The 21,851-nt window shown below is 46.9% G+C and overlaps 1 protein-coding gene across 1 annotated transcript; it reads left to right on the top strand.

Annotated features, from left to right (window-relative positions):
• Window positions 1-7,248: 7,248 nt before the first annotated feature.
• Window positions 7,249-21,292, top strand: LOC125434629 (snaclec VP12 subunit B-like). Its single transcript, XM_048500160.1, has 6 exons — window positions 7,249-7,274; window positions 7,946-8,025; window positions 12,050-12,147; window positions 15,501-15,638; window positions 17,505-17,619; window positions 21,210-21,292. The coding sequence occupies exons 1-6, from the start codon at window positions 7,249-7,251 to the stop codon at window positions 21,290-21,292; spliced, it is 540 nt and encodes a 179-aa protein (XP_048356117.1).
• Window positions 21,293-21,851: the final 559 nt, after the last annotated feature.

The raw sequence follows: 21,851 nt of genomic DNA, 5'->3' as shown, positions 1-21,851 counted from the left end.
TCTCCAGATTAGAGTCTACCTGCTCTTAACCACCACACCACACTGTAGAGAGGAGGCGATGGACAGAGTTGGTTCTGAAAAGGTAGAGGGCAATCCAGAGAGAAGAGGAGAGGCAGCGGATGGAGATGAGTTGAAAAAGGGAGAAGGCAGTCCACAGAGAAGAGAGGAAGCATCGATGGAGATGGTCCAAAAGGGATGGGAGGCCATCAAAATGGTCCAAAAGGGATGGAATCCCATCAAAAGGGATGGGAGGCCAACTGAGATGATGGAAATGGATGGAGATGGGTCTAAAAGGGATAAGACAGTATAAGAAGGAGAGATGGAAAAATGAATTTATTTATTTATTTATTTATTTGTTTATTTATTTATTAATTAGGTTTATATACCGCCCTCCCCCGGAGGGCTCAGGGCGGTTCACAAGGTGGGTGAAGGTGGGTATGAACAGGTAGAAGGGATAACAAACAGGTGAGGACAGAATGATGAGAGGAATTTTGGAATTTGAAGGTTCTTATGTCCCTAAAAGCTAAAAAGACAAAACTGGGGCTATCAAACTTTGGCCACACTATGAGAAGAGAAGAATTACTGGAAAAGGCAATAATGCTAGGAAAAGTTGAAGGCAGCAGGAAAAAATACATCAATGAGATGTATTGACTCTATAAAGCAAGCCACGGACCTCTGCTTGCAAGAACTGAGCAAGGTTGTTAATGATAGATCGTTTGGGAGGACATTGATTCATAGGGTCACCATGAGTTGACCCCCCTAATCTGTGCACAATGATGCCCCCCCTTTCCTTCTTCACCCACAACAAAGTGGACCTCACCTGCTGCCTCCAGCAACTGTGAGAGGATCAGCTGCTGGACAGATCTGCATATCCAGCTATGCTGTTTCAAAACTTGGTGTGGTTGCTGCTTCTCTCATGTTACTTTTTCAAGCTAGTGAGGAGGGGACAATCTGTCACTCACAATGTCACGATACTGTGCTATGGCGAGCTTATCTGTTGACCTCCTTCACGACTACTATACAGATAGCAAGATCATATAGGTGTGTATGTTTCCAGATATTAGGCTTAGAGCATTCACAATCTAAGAACACTGTATAAGTAAAAAAAACCCCTTCATGTTTCCTTCCTTCCTTCCTTCCTTCCTTCCTTCCTTCCTTCCTTCCTTCCTTCCTTCCTTCCTTCCTTCCTTCCTTCCTTCCTTCCTTCCTTCCTTCCTTCCTTCCTTCCTTCCTTCCTTCCTTCCTTCCTTCCTTCCTTCCTTCCTTTCTTTCTTTCTTTCTTTCTTTCTTTCTTTCTTTCTTTCTTTCTTTCTTTCTTTCTTTCTTTCTTTCTTTCTTTCTTTCTTTCTTTCCTCTTGGGATCTCTTGCTTAATTGCTTATAAATGATTGTATTATGAATTGTATGATAATGAACTACCAATAAACTTTAAATTAAAAATAAATAAATAAGCTGATCAAGGATACAAAAGAAAATGTGAAAACATGTCTTCTTTTCACCATGGGTTCCAAGTTTAGGGAAATGACATAGGAAAGCTTGATGTTCCGGTATTAAAAATCCACCATTACCTTAGACCTCAGAACTGGGACTTCTCCCCACTGTCCCCCCCCGCTGCGGGACAAGGAGATGGGAGGCCCTGTGGAAAGATTCATAAGAACATAAGAACTAGCCTGCTGGATCAGACCAGAGTCCATCTAGTCCAGCTCTCTGCTACTCGCAGTGGCCCACCAGGTGCCTTTGGGAGCTCATGTGCAGGATGTGAAAGCAATGGCCTTCTGCTGCTGCTGCTCCTGAGCACCTGGTCTGCTAAGGCATTTGCAATCTCAGATCAAAGAGGATCAAGATTGGTAGCCATAGATCGATTTCATAAATCTGTCCAAGCCCCTTTTAAAACTATCCAGGTGAGTGGCCATCACCACCTCCCATGGCAGCATATTCCAAACACCAATCACACGTTGCGTGAAGAAGTTTTTCCTTTTATTAGTCCTAATTCTTCCCCTCAGCATTTTCATTTTCAGCATTTTCAATTTTCAATCTTGCCATAAGACAAGAGAGAGTTTTGTTCTCATGTCCTGATCTCCCCTTGGGAGTCCTTCCCCCCTCCTCTGGGGTTGATCTGGCCTTCCTGCCTCCAGAGGAAGAAATTACTATCTAGCCATGTGATGCCCAAATCTCAGTCCCTTGATGCTCTAGCAAGGAGAATCTTCCGCTCTACTTTGGCCACAACCACTAGCTTCTGTAGGATCTAAAGGACTCAGTGTTTGTGGTTTGGCAGCTAATTCTCCTCCACCTTTCTGCCAACTTCAAATTTGCAGTTGGGTTCCAACTCATAAACAGAGTGTAGTCCCAGTGGCTGAGTTACTGTGGTGAATCCTAGAGCCGAGGATATTTTTCCACAAGTACCATCATAGCTAGCCAAATCAAGGTCCAAACAGAGAGAAAGTATGGGTGAGCATTTGAAGTCCCTTTGGGTGCCTGGGCAATCCAGGACACTCCCAGTTGTATTTATGGTCAGACGGCCTTTCCCCACTTACCTTAAGCCCCGCGCTACTCTCCTCAAGTAGCACGGGGTCCCCCGGCACTCCCCATGACAGGGGCGGCGACAATGCAACCGTCCCGACACTGCCACTGTTGCGCCCCCTCAGTGCGCATCATTCCTGGCGCTCTTGTAAACAGCGCCTTTTGATGACCCCGTGCAGAGCATGGGGTCGTGGGGACGCCTGGGCGCGTGCCAGAAATGACGCACGCTGAGAGCAGCGTACGGCATAGGGGGGGTCGTGGTGAGTGGGGAAACGCCCAGAGGTTCTTTTGCCAGGAAACATCTCATGGTTTCAACCAGCTTTCAACAGCAAAACACCTTTCTCCTTTCATTTCTCTCTTCATTCATTTCACCGGTGGCTACGAAAACAATCGTTTTCATGAAACAATAGAGGAGCAATTAGTGTTGCCACCTAATAAAGCGGCAATTAGTATTGCCGCCTAACTCTGTTGCTTAGCAGACAATCGGGCCTTTGTCTCTTGATATAAACACCAACGTCCAATGCTTTACTCACAGGTCCGGAAAGTTCCTTGTTGTTGCAAAATTATAATCTGGCACTACTCCCCCATCCCACTTAGTGTTGTTTAAAGAAAGGGTGTGTAGGTGTTTTTTTGAGTGTGTCCAGGAATGCAGGTGGCAGTAGGTTCTGGGTAGTGTGCGTAGGAAGGGGGGGGGGCTGGGACACGTTGGTTTGTGGGGGCATGAGGGCGGCCAAGACCTCTCAAGACCTGGCCCTGGCCATGTTTTTTTAAAAATAAATACTCTTTATTAAACTCCACAAATAACATTATAAACATCATAGCGATAAACCATAATCACATAATACAAAAGATAATACTATCAACTTCTTGCTAGAACTTAAACTCATTTTCACCCACTTTATGTCTCTGATATGAAGTGAAATAATTTTTACTTGCATCCTACTATATAAAAGACTAGCCATGGTGGTGACGACTCACTTCTAGCCAATCGCCATGCACACGCAGCTTGGGGGGTGGGGCTTACACAGAATGGGTAAAAACCACACAAACAAAACAGCAGAATGTTGCAATTATTCATACTCTTGCACACTCACCCTTCTCCCCCACTGCTGAACAATTACAGTCAACAACACAAGCCTTTATTGGCATACAAAACAGGACAAAATTTTAAAACAAAACAAGGTTAAGAAATGCAGTGAAAATTACTAATTTCCAGTATAAAATTTGCAATGGTTTCACAAAAGAGCACATCAGAGCTGTTCAGGAGATTGGGTATCTTATCACACTCATGCCACTGAGAACATTGCAAGAGAATGGAATTCATGTATTTCATGCGTATCTTATTGTATTTAGGGCATAGAAACAAAGAATGGTCAATTGTTTCAACCATAGTCCTATCACATGAACAAACCCTTTTAGAACGTTCCATATTCTTAAATCTTCCCTCCAGCAGAGCTGATGGCAGCACATGACATCTTGCAGTAGCCGAGGCTCTCCTCTGGGTGGGATTAATCAGCAGGCGAAGATATGCTGCCATAATTCCACGCTCGCATGGGATTAATAATGTAGTCGGAGAACAGGTCGTCTTGGCAGCAAGAGTCAAATTATGAAAAATCAAGATCCAAGAGCCTATTCTTAACTAGTCTGAAGGCTTCCACCTTTGTGAGCATAAGGAGTGATTCCAAGGGGTGAACAATTACAGTCGCTGTACTGTCTGCAGCTCCTCCAGTCTGGCTTTCTTTGCCCTTGTGACTCTGAACCAGGTCAAAGCAGGTGAGTTTTGGGAGGGGCTTTGAATCTGGAGCTCCGATTGATAAGAGGAGGAGCAGGTGCAAGTGTTGGCCACACCCCATGGGACGGTTGTGACTGCTAGTGGCTGCAACTGTGCCGTTAACTGTTGCATGGAGATACAGGTGTCTGGGAAGGGGAGGAGAAAGAGGAGGGAGCTGGTGATGCAGGCCCAAGGAGGGAGGAAAGGCAGGAGGGTGCCATTAACCCGTAAACAGTTTTCTAGAGCCTGTTGTAATTGTTTATACAACAAGCTTTACTGCTTGTCTATATATATAAAAATCTATCAGTTCGTTTTTCTGCTGACAGGTAATCTCCCAAACTACTGGACCGATTGCTTTGAAATTTCCACACAACGTCACATTCACGTGCGGCCAGGTTTTCATGCTGTTTCCACACCTCCTGTTGTGTACATGTCACAACTGTGACAGTTATTGTGTACATGCCACACTTGTGACAGTTGGAACCACAGTTCTGTTCCACAACAGCGCCATCTGCTGGCCATCAAAGCAACACCCTCTGATACAAGGGAACCAACAATGCTTTCCTTGAAAACCACTGCCTTATGGAGTGAAAAGGATGGGGCGGGCTATCTGCACATGGCGGAGGAAGGGGAAGGTGAGGGAGGGTCCAGGGGTTTGCTAGACCAAACACTCTGAAATTTGAACACAACGTAGCTCATGCCTCCCAGTGTGTTTTACGCTACATAATTCGCCTGCAAGGGAAGGGAGTGAAAGGGACAGGACCAGCCCACTTGGACATGGCCCACCCACCCTACCAGAGGAAAGGGAACGTTAGGGAGGGACCTGCAGGGTTCCCATGCAAGGGAACAGGAGAGAGGGAGGGGAGCGAGGGGCCCCTTGCCTCTCTCCTCCCTTGCAATCATTGTGCAATGACACATGTTTGAACCATTCGCTTCCCCTTTTCTTCCTTTTCCACTTCACCAGACTCAGCCACAGCAACACGTGGCCGGGCACGCTAGTTAGCTATAAAAGGCTGCAAGGACCAATGGTCATACTTCAGCACAAGGCATATGTGAACATTGTTTGAACAGTAAGATCTTCAAATGTGAGCTAATACTTTGTGGGCTGGTAGGGAAACCTGCCCTTTTAGTACCCCTTAGACCCCACCCCAAGAACCTTTTGTGTGTACCTGGCAAATCTCTTTGAACTGTCGATGTCCAAGCAAAATGACGTCTGATTCCTACACCTGAGAAAGTTTGTTTTGGAATGATGTCAGTGGACAGCTTGTGTAAACACAGCCGCAAAAACACAGCTTTGCCTAGCCTATAAATGATACACCACCCACCACCGTGGTCACTTTGACAGGTGGCAGAATGTGACCTGCCAGCACACCCAGTCAACCGCCCAGCTGGAAAGACACAAAGGTGAGTTCCTCGCACGTGCTAACTTCCCTTTCCATCTGCACTGGGACTCCCCTTGCAACTGGGGTTCCCAGCTGGGGTGCTCCCTGTCCAGGAGGTATCCTTTCGGTATGATGGACACAGTGGTGGGATCCTAAAACTTTTGTAACAGGTTCCCATGGAGGTGGGATTCAAACAGTGGCGTAACGCCAATGGGGCTGGGCGGGGCACGACGGGGGCGTGGCATTAATAATTTCTCTGTTACTGTAAAAAACTCTTACTGTAAAAAAAAGTTCCTAATTTCCAGCTGGCATCTTTCTGTCCATAATTTAAACTCATTCTAGCAAGTCCTATCATCTCCTGCCAACAGAAACAACGACTTCTCCTCTAACTGACTGCCTGTCAAATACTTAATACTTTCAAATACTTAATTTTGTTTCTAGAAATCAAAAGAAGGATACTTTCCTTAAACAAGGAACTTCACCATATTTCTAAAACATGTTTTTGAAACAGCCCAACAGGGAGAATTATCCCGTTTTCTACCTTCGCTCACCAGCCACATAGGAAACGACAGGACTTTATGATTGTTGGACCTAATGGAATGTCTAACGGAAAAGCAGAGCCAATTAGTAACCCCCTCTCGGCACACACAAATAATTAGTAACCCCCTCTCGGGAACTGGTGAGAACCTGCTGGATCCCACCTCTGGACACCATACTGGTTGTACGGTTCAAGTCAGGGAAAAGTCCATGAACCAGGGATATTGTGGCAAGGGACAGCTTTGACTGGTTGAGTCAGTCTCGGTAACAGGTATGACAACAAATAGTGTTTGTATGTGTGTGCCATCAACTCACAGTAGATCTATGGGGACCCTGTAGGGTTTTCAAGGCAGGAGACATTTGGAGGTGGTTTGCCATTGCTTGCATCTGTGTGGGCTGAGAGAGTTTGGAGATGTGAGCTCCCAATGGCACCTGGTGGGCCACTGCGAGTAGCAGAGAGCTGGACTAGATGGACTCTGGTCTGATCCAGCTGGCTTGTTCTTATGTTCTTATGTTCTTATGACTGGCCCAAGGTGGCCCAGCAGACTTCATGCGGAGGAGTGGAGAAACAAATCCAGTCCTCCAGATCTGAGTCCACTACTCTTAACCGCTACATGATGCTGGCTCCTTATGACAAACAGAGGAAACTGTAGAGAAGAGAGCAGGAGACAGAGTGGCAAGGGCAGGGGACGGTTTGCAGACAAAGTCTCTCTGATGGGAATTATCACAATGGGAAAAGATACCCTCAACTCATTGGGCTGGGCTGGTTTGCCTTTCACCTTGACCTCTTTTGGATTGCAGTGTTTATCCACTAGGGTAGAATTCAGTGTTCATAACACTATTCTTCTTTATCCATTATTATTATTATTATTATTATTATTATTATTATTATTATTATTATTATTATTAGTAGTAGTAGTAGTAGTAGTAGTAGTAGTAGTAGTAGTAGTAGTAGTAGTAGTAGTAGTATTAGTATTAGTATTAGTATTAGTATTAGTATTAGTATTATTATTAAAATGGGGATTAGAGGGGTTCAGAGATGTCCATCAATGGCTACAGGCCAGGGTGAGCAAACAGAACCTCTGAATAATGGTGCTAGGAGGCAAAGTCATGAGAAGACCTTAGTCTCTAAACCAGTGGTGGTGAACCTTTGGCACTCCAGATGTTATGGACTACAATTCCCATCAGCATTGGCCATGCTGGCAGGGGCTGATGGGAAGTGTAGTCCATAACATCTGGAGTGCCAAAGGTTCACCACCACGGCTCTAAATCCTAGTTGTGTTGGTTGTCTGGGGTGATTGATAGGCCACTGTGTGAGATGGGATATGGGACGAGATGGACCACTGGTCTGATCTGAGAGGGCTCCTTTGATTTTCTTAACACTTCATAAGGCCATTAGCTAAATATCCAACTTGGAAGACAGAGGGCCACTGAGGGCAACAGCAGTTGAGATCCCTTTTGAGGAGATGCATCTTATCAGTGACGGGACCATATTTAACTTGTGAGGCTCCTGCAGAATTTGTATAGACTGATTTTTCCCCATAAGGGATTATAGCACTGGCCAGTTACTCACAGTGTTGCCCAAATCCAACACTTCTATCTAAACCAAGTGGAGGCACCAAGCATTTTCCCTAACTGAGCGTGGGAGCTGTGAATGATGTGGTCACTCCCAAGGGGACGTTTCTCTGCCTGACCCATCCTGACCTCCTCTAATTGACTCTCTTTCCTTTCTGCAGGACACAGGAAACAGAGATGGGTTTTTTCTCTTCCAGTCTGGCTTTCCTTGTCCTTGTGACCCTGAACCAGGTTCAAGCAGGTGAGTTTCGAGATGCATAAGAAAAAACTAATTGCACAAGAGTTTCGAGAAGCATAAGAAAAAACTAATAGAAGCATAAGAAAAAATTAATTGCTGTCCTCCTTGATTATAAGCACTATTGTACTTTTGAAAAACATTGACCTGCCTTTAACAGCCTTGAAGTAGTTTACAACAACAACCACAACCACCACCACCTTTATTTGGCATTTAAAAATAGGTTCTAGAGCATTGCCAGACATTTTTGAAATACAAATCAAGAGTACATTCAAAGCGCAGACAGGAAGACTGTATTTAGCAGTATACATTACTTAGAAAGTTCTGTTACTTGTAAAATAAATTTGGCTACTTTTTCCAAGAGCACGACGTCTGTGTTGTTTAACAGAAGCTCCACAACAGAGCAGTCAGAGTCACTTTCAGATTTGTCTAGGGCCAGCCTGGGAGAGAAATTCCTGATGCCCACATATCTCTGACAGTCAAGAATAATGTGAGCAAGAGTCTCCCCTTGATTTTTACAGTGTGGACAAATCCGATCCCGGAGAGGGATGGATAAGTAACGACCCTTTGTAGTGGCCGATGGGAAGGTATTGGATCTGGCCCTTGTGATAATCCATTTCTGTTGGGGTTCAGTTAATAATTTAAGATATTTGGCTATGTGCCCTCCTTGAAGTAGTACAAGGCCAGTTACTTATCTAGAATCTGGCTAGCTGTTATCTTTGTGTTAAGATCATACTGCTGTGCCATTCTAAACTGTATACAAAAAGTTTTTTTTCATTACTCCAGTGGGAGAGATGTAATAATTGTTCCAAAACATCTTGTTATTGTGTTGTAAAATTATTTTGGTTACTTATAAGTAAATTTGGTTACTTATAAGTAAACAGCCGCAGAAGGCCCTTGCTTTGACATCCTGCACGGGAGCTCCCAAAGGCACCTGGTGGGCCACTGCGAGTAGCAGAGAGCTGAACTAAATGGACTCTGGTCTGATCCAGCTGGCTTGTTCTTATGTTCTTATGTTCTTATGCTATTCCAGTGGGAAACACAATTTTTGAAGTAATTATTGTAGCCTGGTTGGTACAAGTTTTTTTCTTTTCACAAATCCAAAACTTCTACATAAACAAGTGGAAGCCCCAAGCATTTCCCCTAACTGAGCATGGGAGCTCTTTCCTTTCTGCAGGACACAGGAAACAGAGATGGTTTTTTTTTCTCTTCCCAGTCTGGTTTTCCTTGTCCTTGTGACCCTGAACCAGGTTCAAGCAGCTGAGTTTCTGGAGGTGCTTTGAATCTGGAGCTACGAGTCAGAAGAGCCTTGGCAAACTTACACAAAGCGCTTCAGAAATGACTCCCAGGAAAGCACATACATGGAAACCATCACATACAAACAAATCAGGCCCCTTCCGCACACGCAAAATAATGTGTTTTCAAACCACTTTCACAACTGTTTGCAAGTGGATTTTGCCATTCCGCACAGCTTCAAAGAGCACTGAAAGCAGTTTGAAAGTGCATTATTTTGCATGCGCGGAATGAGCCTCAGTTTTTTCTGTGACGATCCAGAATACGAGTCTGCTGCGCTCCCGGGCATTCCAGAAAACCACCCTAACCTGATGTAGAGTTTTGTTTTTACCCACTTGAATATGTCTACGCAGGAATTATTCTCAAGAGAAACTTCTGGGTAAGAACATAAGAACATAAGAACATGCCAGCTGGATCAGACCAGAGTCTATCTAGTCCAGCTCTCTGCTACTCGCAGTGGCCCCCCAGGTGCCTTTGGGAGCTCACATGCAGGAGGTGAAAGCAATGGCCTTCTGCTGCTGCTGCTCCTGAGCACCTGGTCTGCTAAGGCCTCTGCAATCTCAGATCAAAGAGGATCAAGATTGGTAGCCATAAATCGACTTCTCCTCCATAAATCTGTCCAAGCCCCTTTTAAAGCTCTCCAGGTGAGTGGCCATCACCCCCTCCTGTGGCAGCATAATTCTTAATTCTTCCCCCCAGCATTTTCAATGTATGCCCCGGGTACAGCTACTAAAACTGGAGTGACAGCTTGTATCTTCATAGAAAGAAGATCTATAGCCATTTCCTGGGTGCTGGTTTTCCGTCTTATATCCTGTGTGTGTGTGTTTCATGGGCCACCTATGAATCAGTCACCTCCAGGTTATGGCAGGCCTATGAATTAAGAGCTCTGGAATGTCCAGCATTAGGGACCTTCCTCTGTTCTTGCAGACTTCAGGCTGTGGTTTCGTTGATTGAGCCAATCCACCTGATGTTGAGTCTTATTCTTCCGCTGCCTTCAACTTCCTCGAGCATTATTGTCTTTCCCAATTAGTCTTGACGTCTCATCATGCAACCCAAGTATGACGGCCTTGGCTTAATCATTTTAAGCTTCTAGGGAGAGTTCAGGTTTGATTTGACCTAGAACTCACTGATGTGTGGTTCTCGTTTTTGCTTTTTTGGGTTGTCCATGGCATCCAAAAAAACTTCCCTCCAATACCATAGTTCAGTACCAGAGCCCTTTGGGGATAGGGTGGTATATCAAATTAAATAAATACATACATACAAAATCAACCATCAACCATCAACCACCAACCACCAACCACCAACCACCAACCACCAATAACTAATAACTAATAACTAATAACTAATAACTAATAACTAATAACAAACAACTAATAAGTAATAAGTAATAAGTAATAAGTAATAAGTAATAATTAATAATTAATAATTAATAATTAATAATTAATAATTAATAATTAATAATTAATAATTAATAATTAATAATTAGTTAACAGTTAATGATTAATGATTAATGATTAATGATTAATGATTAATGATTAATAATAATATGAACAATCAAACAAACAAACAAACAAACAAATAAATAAAGGGATTCAACTCTCGTCCTGTCGGCTTTCTGCATTGCCCAGCTTTCACACCCAGACACAGTAATGGGGAATACTATGACATGAATTGCCCTGATCTGGATAGTCCCAGGTAGCCAGCATGGTATAGTGGTTAAGAGCAGGTGGATTCTAATCTGGAGAACCGGGTTTGATTCCCCACTCCTCCACCTGAGTGGCAGAGGCTTATCTGGTGAACCGGATGCGTTTCCGCACTCCTACATTCCGGCTGGGTGACCTTGGACCAGTCCCAGTTCTCTCAGGACTCTCTCAGCCCCACCTGCCTCACCAGGTGTCTGTTGTGGGGAGAGGAAGGGAAAGGAACTTGGAAACCACCTTGAGTCTCCTTACAGGAGAGAAAGGTGGGGTATGAATCCAAACTCTTCCTCCTCTTTTTATTAGCCGGATCCCATCAGAATTCTGAAAGTGCACAGGTTGGGACCTGGTTAATATTTGGATGGCCAACCTCCAAGGAAAACCAGGGTCAGGAGGAGGAGAGGAGGCAGGCAATGCCAACCATCTCTGAAGTCTCTTGCCTTGAAAACCCATAATCAGCTGTGACCTGACGGCACAAAAAGGGCAGGTATCATCTTGACCATGGGTCTTCAAACTATGGCCCCCAGATGTTCATGAACTACAATTCCCATCAGCATTGCCACTTGACCATGCTGGCAGGGGCTGGTGGGAATCTGTGAGTTCCACAATTTATCTTTGGAGGGCTCATAGTGCCTGAAACACCTCTGATTCTTGACCATCATGGTCACCAGTGAAACACCCTCACCCTCCAGGATCTTCTCTAGTTCCTTCAGGGCTGCCCTCCTCAGTTCCAAGTGCCTTCCGGTTTCTTGGCTGCCGTCTTTCCTTTGGTTGGTGACGAAGTCAAGGAAAAGAAAATCTTGAACAATTTCAATTTCTTTCTCATCAGCTTTAAAATCGTGCCATTCCCGAGCAGTCATAACTTTTACCCTCTTGATTTTTAGCTGTAATCTTTCTGTGGCGCTTTCTGCTTTATCCTTCATCAGTGGTTGTATCTTATATGCCATCCCTGCTGCTTCTGCATATTTTCGCTTATTCTTCCTCCTATAAATCACCATGGAGGCAGCTTCTAACTGATTTCTCTTTGTCTCCTTCCACAGAAGTTGCTGATACGCCTACATGTGACGAAGGCTGGGAGTACATAAGTGGTTACTGCTATTCTTTCTTTATCAAACCAGTGTCATGGCCTGAGGCAGAGGTAACTGGTGTTTCTTGGCCTCTCCGTACACAGGGATGTGGTGTTTGTGTGTGTGCATTTCCTGTGCATCCATCCATCCGTCCATCCGTTCGTTCGTCCGTCCGTCCGTCCGTCCGTCCGTCTGTCTGTCTGTCATCTATTTAATTATTGAGTTTTATATACTGCTCTACCCCCGGAAGGCTCTGGATGGTACACAACATAACTTCACAACAAAATACAACCAGAACAGATGGAGCAAACAACAAACACAGAATATAATAAAAAACACAGGCTCCATTAACTATAAAAAACTTTTAAAACCCATTAAAATGCAGCGGTCAATACAACAAAGTGGCGTCCAGCGATAAAACTCTTATTAATACCCTCCCGAGGAGGGGGGAATGGTGGGTCCCATTGATGTTAAAGGGACCCCAGATGTTAGGGGAATAAGAGGGGGCATTCCAATCAGCAGCTGGTCACTCCAAAGGCCCGGTGGAACAGCTCAGTCTTACAGGCCCTGTGGAAGTCGCCAAGATCCTGCAGGGCCCAGACAGCTGGAGGAAGAGCATTCCACCAGGCAGGCATCAGGGCCGTTCCACTTCTTGTGCCTACTGGTGAGGGAAGTTAGCATGGTCTAGCCGAGGGGTCTACAACCTGCGGCTCTCCAGATGTTCATGGACTGCAATTCCCATCAGCCCCTGCCAGCATGGCCAATTGGCCATGCTGGCAGGGGCTGATGGGATTTGTAGTCCATGAACATCTGGAGAGCTGCAGGTTGCAGACCCCTGGGCTAGACTAAAATTTTCAGATCTCAGAAGCTAAGCAGGGTGGATACTTGGAGGCTCTCCAGAGGACCCAAAAGGCAAACCAGCTTTGCTTCTCATGCCGAGCTCTTATGAACATACATGCGCCTGTTGGTGTCCAGAAGATTATACTTCCTTGTAGGGATAGCAGGAGAAGCAAGTTTCCTGGGTAATCAGTGTCAAGGAAAGGTTTTTGGGGGTGGTTCAGAGCCAGCATCGTGTAGCCAGCATGACCCTGGTGGCAGGGGCCGATGGGAATTGTAGTCCATGAACATCTGGAGAGCCACAGGTTACAGACCCCTGGTGTAGTGGTTAAGTATGGGAGGTTCTAATCCGGAGAACTGGGTTTGCTTCCCTACTTCTCCACATGAAGCCGTGCTCGGTGATTTTGGTAATCTACAGTTTCCCCATTTTTTAAAAAATTTGATGACGTGTCTTCGAAGCTACAACAAACTGGCAGGAAAGGTGGAGCTCAATCATGTACTTGATTGGCTGAAAAGGCACGCAGCCTCAATGCCTGCAAATGTCCCAGGGGGTATTCAGCAAATGGCAGGCGGCACGGAGGAGTCGAGTGGCAGAAAATGATGGGCAGAGGAAAGTAGAAAGCTTATAAGTTGGGTGGGGACAATAAAATGTTTAATGTACTGTCGAAGGTTTTCACGGCCGGACTCAACTGGTTCTGGTGGTGGGTTTTCCGGGCTGTGTGGCCGTGGTCTGGTAAATGTTGCTCCGAACGTTTTGCCTGCATCTGTGGCCGGCATCTTCAGAGGTGTATCACAGAGAGAAGTCTGTTTATACTACACCTCTGAAGATGCCAGCCACAGATGCAGGTGAAATGTTAGGAACAAGATCCACCTAGACCACAGCCACGCAGCCCGGAAAGTCCACCAGAACCAATAAAATGTTTCCTTGTTCTGCACAGGAAAGGGAAATTGGGGTGACAACTTGAGGAAAAAAGATTGCTAGTTTAGCATTTTCTGGAAAAAAGAAAAGAAACAGGTTCAACAGAAATAAAACACATTGAAGAAGTCTTGGGGGGAAAGCTGCGCAAACTTCCTCCCCAAAACATAAGAACATAAGAACAAGCCAGCTGGATCAGACCAGAGTCCATCTAGTCCAGCTCTCTGCTACTCGCAGTGGCCCACCAGGTGCCTTTGGGAGCTCACGTGCAGGATGTGAAAGCAATGGCCTTCTACTGCTGCTGTTGCTCCCGAGCACCTGGACTGTTAAGGCATTTGCAATCTCAGATCAAGGAGGATCAAGACTGGTAGCCATAAATCGACTTCTCCTCCATAAATCTGCCCAAGCCCCTTTTAAAGCCATTCCAGGTGAGTGGCCACATCCTGCCACCTCCTGTGGCAGCATATTCTCCAAACACTCAATCACACGTTGCGTGAAGAAGTGTTTCCTTTGAGTTAGTCCTAATTCTTCCCTCAGCATTTTCACTGTATGCCCCCTGGTTTCTATGTATTGTAAGAAAGAGAGAGAGAAAAAAATTTCTCTCTCTGCCTGCAACATTTTCTATCCCTTGCATAATTTTATGAGGACTTCAATCCTATCCCCCCTCAGACGCCTCTCCAAACTAAAGAGTCCCAAACGCTGCAGCCTCTCCTCATAAGGAAGGAGCTCCAGTCCCTCAATCATCCTTCTTGCCCTTCTCTGCACTTTTTCTATCTCTTCGGTATCCTTTTTGAGATGCGGCGACCAGAACTGGACACAGTACTCCAAGTGCGGTCACACCACTGCTTTATATAAGGGCATGACGATCCTTGCAGTTTTATTCTCAACTCCTTTTCTAATGATCCCCAGCATAGAGTTTGCCTTTTTCACAGCTGCCATGCATTGATTTGACGTTCCCAGGGAACTATCCACTAAGACTATCAACTAAAACACTTCTTTTAATGTCCTCAAGACAGTTTGTGTGGGCTGTGCAGAAAAGACCACGGATCCTACCATTTCCTTGTTTTTTTTCCTTTTGGTATGGACATAAGCAAAAGAGCCCCTTTTCTTGGTTTTAACTTCTCTAGCAAGCCTGAGCTCATTTGTGTATTAGCTTTTCTCCCTACACACGCTGGCTATTTGTTTGAATTCCTCTTTGGTGATTTCCCCCCCTTTTCCATTTCTTGCATGTGTCCCTTTTAAATCTTAGAGCGTTTCCCCACTTACTCATAGCCCTCTATGCGTCGTGGAAGTTACTTCCTCAGCTGCGCGTCCTTTTCTGTGCAGCACGCCTGCTTCCCCGTCAAAAGGCCGCTTTGAAGAAGCATGCCAGTGAAATGACGGGTTTCGCTGAGGGGGGCTGACAGCTGAGCAGCATCGGGGCGGCGGCGTTGTCACCGCCCCTGTAGTGGGGAGTGCCGGGGGACCCTGGGCTATTTGGCTACAGTAGCGCGGGGCAGAAGGTAAGTGGGTTAGGGTTAGGGTTAGGGTTAGGGTTAGGGTTAGGGAAATGCCCTTAGCTTGTTAGCCATCATCGTTCCCAAAACAGCCTGCAGGCACCAGTTCATGGTTTCCACATATTTCACCTATGTGTTTGCATACAAAAGAAAATTCTCTGTTGATGTCTCTCAGCTTCAGTGCCAAGATTACAGTAAAAATGGCCACCTTGTCTCACTGCATGACGAAAAAGAACAGGCGGCAGTGATTGGATTACTTTGGGATCTGCAATACTTCGGTCCGTTCTGGGTTGGGCTGTTTACTGATAGCAAGGTGAGTTCCCATTTGCCTTTTGTGCTTTATTTAAAATGTCTAAGCTGCTTTTCCAGAATTATTTGCAAAGTGATGCACCAATCTTTGGGTGGGACGGAATTCAGGGTGGGGTTTTTAAAATTTTTAAATAGATTTTAAAATTGCTTTAAAAAGTGGGTCTATGTATTATTATGTTCAGTGGTGGGATCCAAAAATTTTAGTAACAGGTTCCCACGGTGGTGGGATTCAAACAGTGGCGTAGCGCCAATGGGGCTGGGCGGGGCACGACAGGGGTGTGGCCAGGCACTCCGGGGGTGGGGCAATAATAATTTCTCTGTTACTGTAAAAAATTCTTACTGTAAACAAAAAAGTTCCTAATTTCCAGCTGGCATCTTTCTGTCCATAATTTAAACTCATTATAACAAGTCCTATCGTCTACTGCCAACAGAAACAACTACTTTTCCTCTAATTGACTGCCTGTCAAATACTTAATACTTTTAAATACTTAATTTTGTTTCTAGAAATCAAAAGAAGGATACTTTCCTTAAACAAGGAACTTTACCATATTTCCAAAACATGTTTGGCGCCTGAAAAAGAAGCTCTGTGGGCAAAAATTAAAAAGGACTGCCCCCACTTCAAACTTTTTTAAAAACAGAAGGGATGCTTGTGATGTCACTGATGCTGCCAATGTCACTACTCCGTTCTGGGTGCAAACCAGAAGTAACAAAGGATACCTCTAGGAATCACCATATGATTGTGCTCAGAAATGACACATGGAAGTATTTTTATTTTATTTTTGTCCTACTGCCACTCCTAGTCATCGAGCAAAAGTGAAGCTATTGACATTTTTAAACCGAGTATTGATGCATTTACAAACGCACTTATGTTGCACCCCAGTGAGATCCACAGGGCATGTGAGATAACCAGTAGTAAGGCACAGCCAATTAAGGAGCAAGCTTTCCTCTTCACTAGAGCAGACATGGAAAAATAAAGAAAGAGGATCGGTGAAGAATCTGTTTTCCACAATACAAAACATTAATTTTAAATTAAAAGTGTGTGTGTGTGCAGAGGTGGGATCCAGCAGGTTCTCACCAGTTCCCGAGAGTGGGTTACTAATTATCTGTGTGTGCCAAGAGGGGGTTATTAATTGGGTCTGCTTTTCCGTTAAAAATCCCATTAGGTCCAAAAATCATAAAGTCCTGTTGTTTCCTATGTGGCTGGTTAGCGAAGGTAGAAAACGGGATCATTCTCCCTGTTGGGCTGTTTTAAAAACATGTTTTAGAAATAGGGTAAAGTTCCCTGTTTAAGGAAAGTATCCTTCTTTTGATTTCTAGAAACAAAATTAAGTATTTGAAAGTATTAAGTATTTGACAGGCAGTCAATTAGAGGAGAAGTAGTTGTTTCTGTTGGCAGTAGACGATAGGACTTGCTCTAATGAGTTTAAATTATGGACAGAAAGATGCCAGCTGGAAATCAGGAACTTTTTTTTACAGTAACAGAAAAATTATTAATGCCCCGCCCCTGGGATGCCCGGCCACACCCCCGTCGTGCCCCGCCCAGCCCCATTGGTGCTACGCCACTGTTTGAATCCCACCACCATGGGAACCGGTTCTAAAATTTTTGGATCCCACCACTGTGTGTGTGTGTTTGTGTAGAGCAAAACACTGATTAAAACAAGAAAGCAATGGAGCATTTTGGGAGTCATGCCGAGACCCTTTCAACATTTTTGGGATATACCTGACCTGCTCATGAGATTTTATCCCGGCGTCAAACCCAGCCTTACAGACTCATTGACTATTTCCATGGCTCTGCACGGGAACGGGAATCAATCGAATCCCCAGCTCTGCTTTTCCTGATTGAAACCTCTTTCCCATCAATTCCCGTCAGGTGCTGTGGCTGTGGACAGATGAATCAAAATATGATTATGCAGAGTGGGCACCGGGGGAACCCGACTGCAAAGGGAGCCACAAGTTCTTCTGCGTCCAACTTTCTCCTATCGATGGTGAGGACCGACAATATGAAATCAGAGGGTGGATCACTTAGCTGGGCCAGTGGCAGTTGTGGGGCAAACACGGATTGGTCGCTGAGGCATCAAGATTCGTATAGTGCAGGGGTCTGCAACCTGCGGCTCTCCAGATGTTCACGGACTACAATTCCCATCAGCCCCTGCTGCCATGGCCAATTGGCTATGGTGGCAGGGGCTGATGGGAATTGTGGTCTGTGAACATCTGGAGAGCTGCAGGTTGCAGACCCCTAGTGGATGGTCTGAACTGCCATATTGTTTAAATTTGTACTGTGGAACCTCGGTTTTCGTTGGTAATCCGTCCGGAAAGAATCGATGAAAACCGAAACCGATGAAAACCGAGGCAAACTTTTCCATAGGAATCAATGTAAATCCAATTAATCCGTTCCAGGCACTCCAAAAAACATACCCAAATGTAGTCGTGCCCATGAGGTCAGCGCAAGAACGAGACGAGACGCGGTGATAACATCTGGTGGAGAGCGCCAGCAGCGGGAGCGCGAGTGTCCGTGCTCCTAGCGACTCTGCCGCGTGCTGGTTCTTGGCACCTTTTATTATGATTCTATCGGGGGCGTATAGAGGGGCGGAACGGGGGGGATTCCGGGAGAGCGGGAGACTGAGAGATCATCATGTGATGCATGATCTCACCTGGCTGCTACGTGTGGAGAGGAGCATCAGCGTCTGGGCCTAATCCTCACCTGGGGGCAAGACCATTGTCCCTTTGTCCGGGACACCCGGTGGTTGTGAGCCAGGTAGTTCATGACCTGTGACTCATCGGGGGATGAGGGGTGGGGGAGCGGTGCGACCAGAAGGCCGTAGGAGCGCCGGTGTTCCAGCGCTCTACTTACGGTGCTGCTGGGTCAGCAGTTCATCCCTACATCTCCTCCTTTTTTTACATTTAGAAGGGAGGCCGAATTGTTAGGGGGCGATTTAAGGGGACGCTCGCCTCCTCCACCGTTTGGCCAAGCTGGCCGAGCTGCTTGTGCAACATGAGAACTTGGTTGCGATGTAAGGGAAAGTCGAGGGGTTTCTTATACATGTTACAGGCAATATTAGATACACATTGAATGAAACAAGATCCGATGATGAGGCACACAATCAAGCCAATGCAGAGCTGTACAACAGCACTCAACCATCCCCCCGGTAGCCAGCTCCAGAGGGCTGACCACCAGTGGGGCAAAACGTCATACTTCAGGCTAGATACAACATCTTGCAGTTCACGCACTTTCATATGAATCAAATGGGAATTATCAGAAAGATTAAAACAACACATATCATGTACATTCTCACAATCTTGGTGATGTAATAACAACAAATAATCAATAGCGGCACGATTATCTAAAGTCGCTTGACGAAGTTCCTGCTGCTTGGAGGCCAGGGCATCCAGAGCAATGGATGTGGAGTTGATGGACTTCGCAAGGGCACAGGCCAGCCGGCCAATGGTCTTGGCGTTGTAAGAAGCGAGTCCGGGGACTCCTACTAGGGAGGTCGCGAGGGAGACGAACTCTGCTTCGGAGAGGGCAACCGCATCGCTCCGGCAAGAAGGGTCGAGGGGCAGAGTGGAGCGGTGGCGGCGGCGTCCGGGCTCCCGGGGTGGAGCCTGAGGCAGGACGATGGTGAGGCGGCTAAGGCAACAGAGAGTCCCGGCAGAAAGCCGAGCAGGGATGTAATTGAAAGTTCTCTCCCCGCAAGTCCAGAACCAACCCTTGGGGAGCAAGATATTTCCGTAACGGGGAATGTCCTCCGTGTGCATTCAGTTCCAGTTGGCCGGAGCGGTGAATGGGCCCGAATTAGGTTTCTGCAAATCTTGCCGCGCCCGGCAATGCGGGCGCAGGTGTTGGACTTGTGATTAGCGACAGTCTTGGTGACAAGGGAGAGAGCGCCGGCCCGGGAGGGTTTGGACGACGGGTCCCCAGTCAGCGCTCATAGAGTACTTGATGGACGAAGCATTCATAAAGGGGAGCTTAAACCAGACTCCGCTAGGAAGTCTCCAGGGGCTTTGCAAACGGGGAGCAGGCAGGAGCTTAGCAGGCTCCCGACTCCTAGGTACTGGCCCAGGCAGAAGGACAAAACGTTGGCAGCGGCAGCAAATTTGTCTCCCAGATGTTGGTTTTTTTTGAATTCAAAGCTTCGTCCAGGGGGTGGCCGACTCGCCACTGGCAGGAGGCAGGCAGACTCAGGCAAAGGATGGTGGCCGCCCGAGGTTGGCAGTGATGATGATTGCAAGAGAGAGGCGGCACAGAGATTCTTCAGGCATCCTCGGGGAGGTGGCCTTATGCTGGCGCCAGCTTGGCTCTTGAGAAAGCTTGGCTGGCCCTGGTCGCCTTGGACATCTCCCCAGGTCATCCGGGTCTTTGGACCGTCTAGGCGTCCCAGGTGGCGGCGTTTCCGTTGAGGCCGCTGGGTGGGATCCTCCAGAGAGATGCGTTCCATCTCTGGGATAGGGGTTAGTTTCCTCCTGGCGCCATTCCATGGGCTGTGCCTGTCATGGCGAAGTCCGGGATCCACAGGAGATCTGTAGGAAGAAGGATCTGTTACACCCCTTCCCCAGGTTATAGGAGGGGGCCGGTCCCTGCCAGGGTTGAGAGAGCCCGATGGCCCGGGGAGGTCAGGATCCAGGATTTTTGTTGGGTTTTAGTGTTTGATATAAAGAAGACTATATCACGAGGAAGCTTATCCTGCAGCCTGCGTAAGGGTTGCTTTTAATGCGCTCTGTTGGGGGTGGCCTACTCCTCTTTCTTTAAGTTGTTTGACAGGGGAGGGCAGAGGTAGTGATGCGATCCCGATGGAAGCTGGCTTCCAGCGCCCGGCGTCATCAGGCGTGCCCCAGAGTCGCAGAGTCCGAGCCTCCAAAGGGAGGAGGAGGCGAGCGGATCCTATGGGGAATTGTAGGGTATGCATGCTAATTTGCAACACAAAGGGGACTTTGGGAGCCGCTTTTGGGGGTGACGAATACTAATCAGGGAGGTAAGGCGATTAGGCAATAGGGGTGGATTTCCACACACAAAAGGACAAAGGGTTTTCTTTACAGGGGAAGATGTACTTACCGTGATCTTGGTGGATTAACGCAGGAAGGCTGGAGTGGTGCTAAATTTGCTGACCGAATTACCTCCCAAGGTGGAGATGCTGCTTTGCCGAGACTGCTCCCTTAAGGGCTACGGCTGGCTTTGGCCAAGCGCATGGGCCCTGCACGCTTCGAATTCCCTTTACAGCTTCCCTGCGCTTTGTAAACACCACCCACCCAAATCCATGGGTGGATCTGTGTTGCAGCAACCCCTTGAGTTGGGGCCTGTCCTGGCAGTGCTGCGGGTACTGCAGGATGGGCCCAGATTTTTACCCCAATCCAGGGAGGAGCCAGTCAATTGCACAAAATTGGCCCTCCTGCCTTTGCTGGAGAGTCGGAAGAATAGAAGCGAGAGAAACGGGAGGGAAAAACAGTAGTAGTTTCTTTGCGGGGAATTGTGAATGTGAATTTCAAGAAGGCAACAATCAGGAGCAATGCCCTATGTGATGGGTTTATCCATCCCAGACTAAAGGTCGATTTTGACCTGACTCATGAGGTCCCTTCCCAGAGGTTGACATGGATGTCCAGAGCGATGGGAAGGCCCGGACAGTGAGCGGCTGCCCGCTCAAGTCCTGGAGCTGTGGACCGTGAAGTGGGCGGATGCTCCGTCTCGCATGAGTTTGTTTTCCCCACCCCAGATGTGCGGACAGGTCACCGGTTGGCCATTGGTCCAGGCCACTTTCGGCTGCTCCTGATGACCAGTCACATCAGCCGCCCGGTGTCCACCAGGCCCTTGAACAGACACCCCTCTATAGTGAGCTCCAGGTGCGGGCGGGAGCTTCGATGGACAGTGTTTCCACCTTGCTTGATGGTGGTGTTAGCTGCGCCCTGATGGGCTGCGAGGGGCTCGTGGGTCTCTTTATTGCATTGGTGGCGGAGCAGCGCATGGGGCAGGAGAGGATCAGCTGTCGTAGCTGGTTCCGCTAGGGTAGCTCCCTGCGGGGATGTTTGCATCCAGACTTGAGTAGTGGATGGAGTCCCCTGGTGTGTGGGAGTCGATGACTCCGGGGATGATGAACAATCCCTGCTCAGCTGCTGAGGCCTTTGGCTTGGCACCAGCCCAATGGTCCCCGTTGGGATGGGAATTGCATGCTATACTGGAGTTGGGAGCAACGGTGACCTACGTGGGGAACTTAAAGGAGATGGGCTA

The sequence above is a fragment of the Sphaerodactylus townsendi genome, linkage group LG06 (genome assembly GCF_021028975.2).
Source record: "Sphaerodactylus townsendi isolate TG3544 linkage group LG06, MPM_Stown_v2.3, whole genome shotgun sequence".
In the NCBI taxonomy this organism is placed as follows: domain Eukaryota; kingdom Metazoa; phylum Chordata; class Lepidosauria; order Squamata; family Sphaerodactylidae; genus Sphaerodactylus; species Sphaerodactylus townsendi.
This window is presented reverse-complemented; position numbering and strand designations above follow the sequence as displayed.

What these genes read in the sequence shown, in the direction of transcription:
- LOC125434629 (XM_048500160.1), top strand. Translation starts at nt 7,249, where the DNA reads ATGTCCATCAATGGCTACAGGCCAGG. An exon ending in ATCAATGGCTACAGGCCAGG is followed by an intron (nt 7,275 to 7,945) that starts GTGAGCAAACAG and finishes TCCTTTCTGCAG; the next exon opens with GACACAGGAAACAGAGATGG. An exon ending in CCTGAACCAGGTTCAAGCAG is followed by an intron (nt 8,026 to 12,049) that starts GTGAGTTTCGAG and finishes CTCCTTCCACAG; the next exon opens with AAGTTGCTGATACGCCTACA.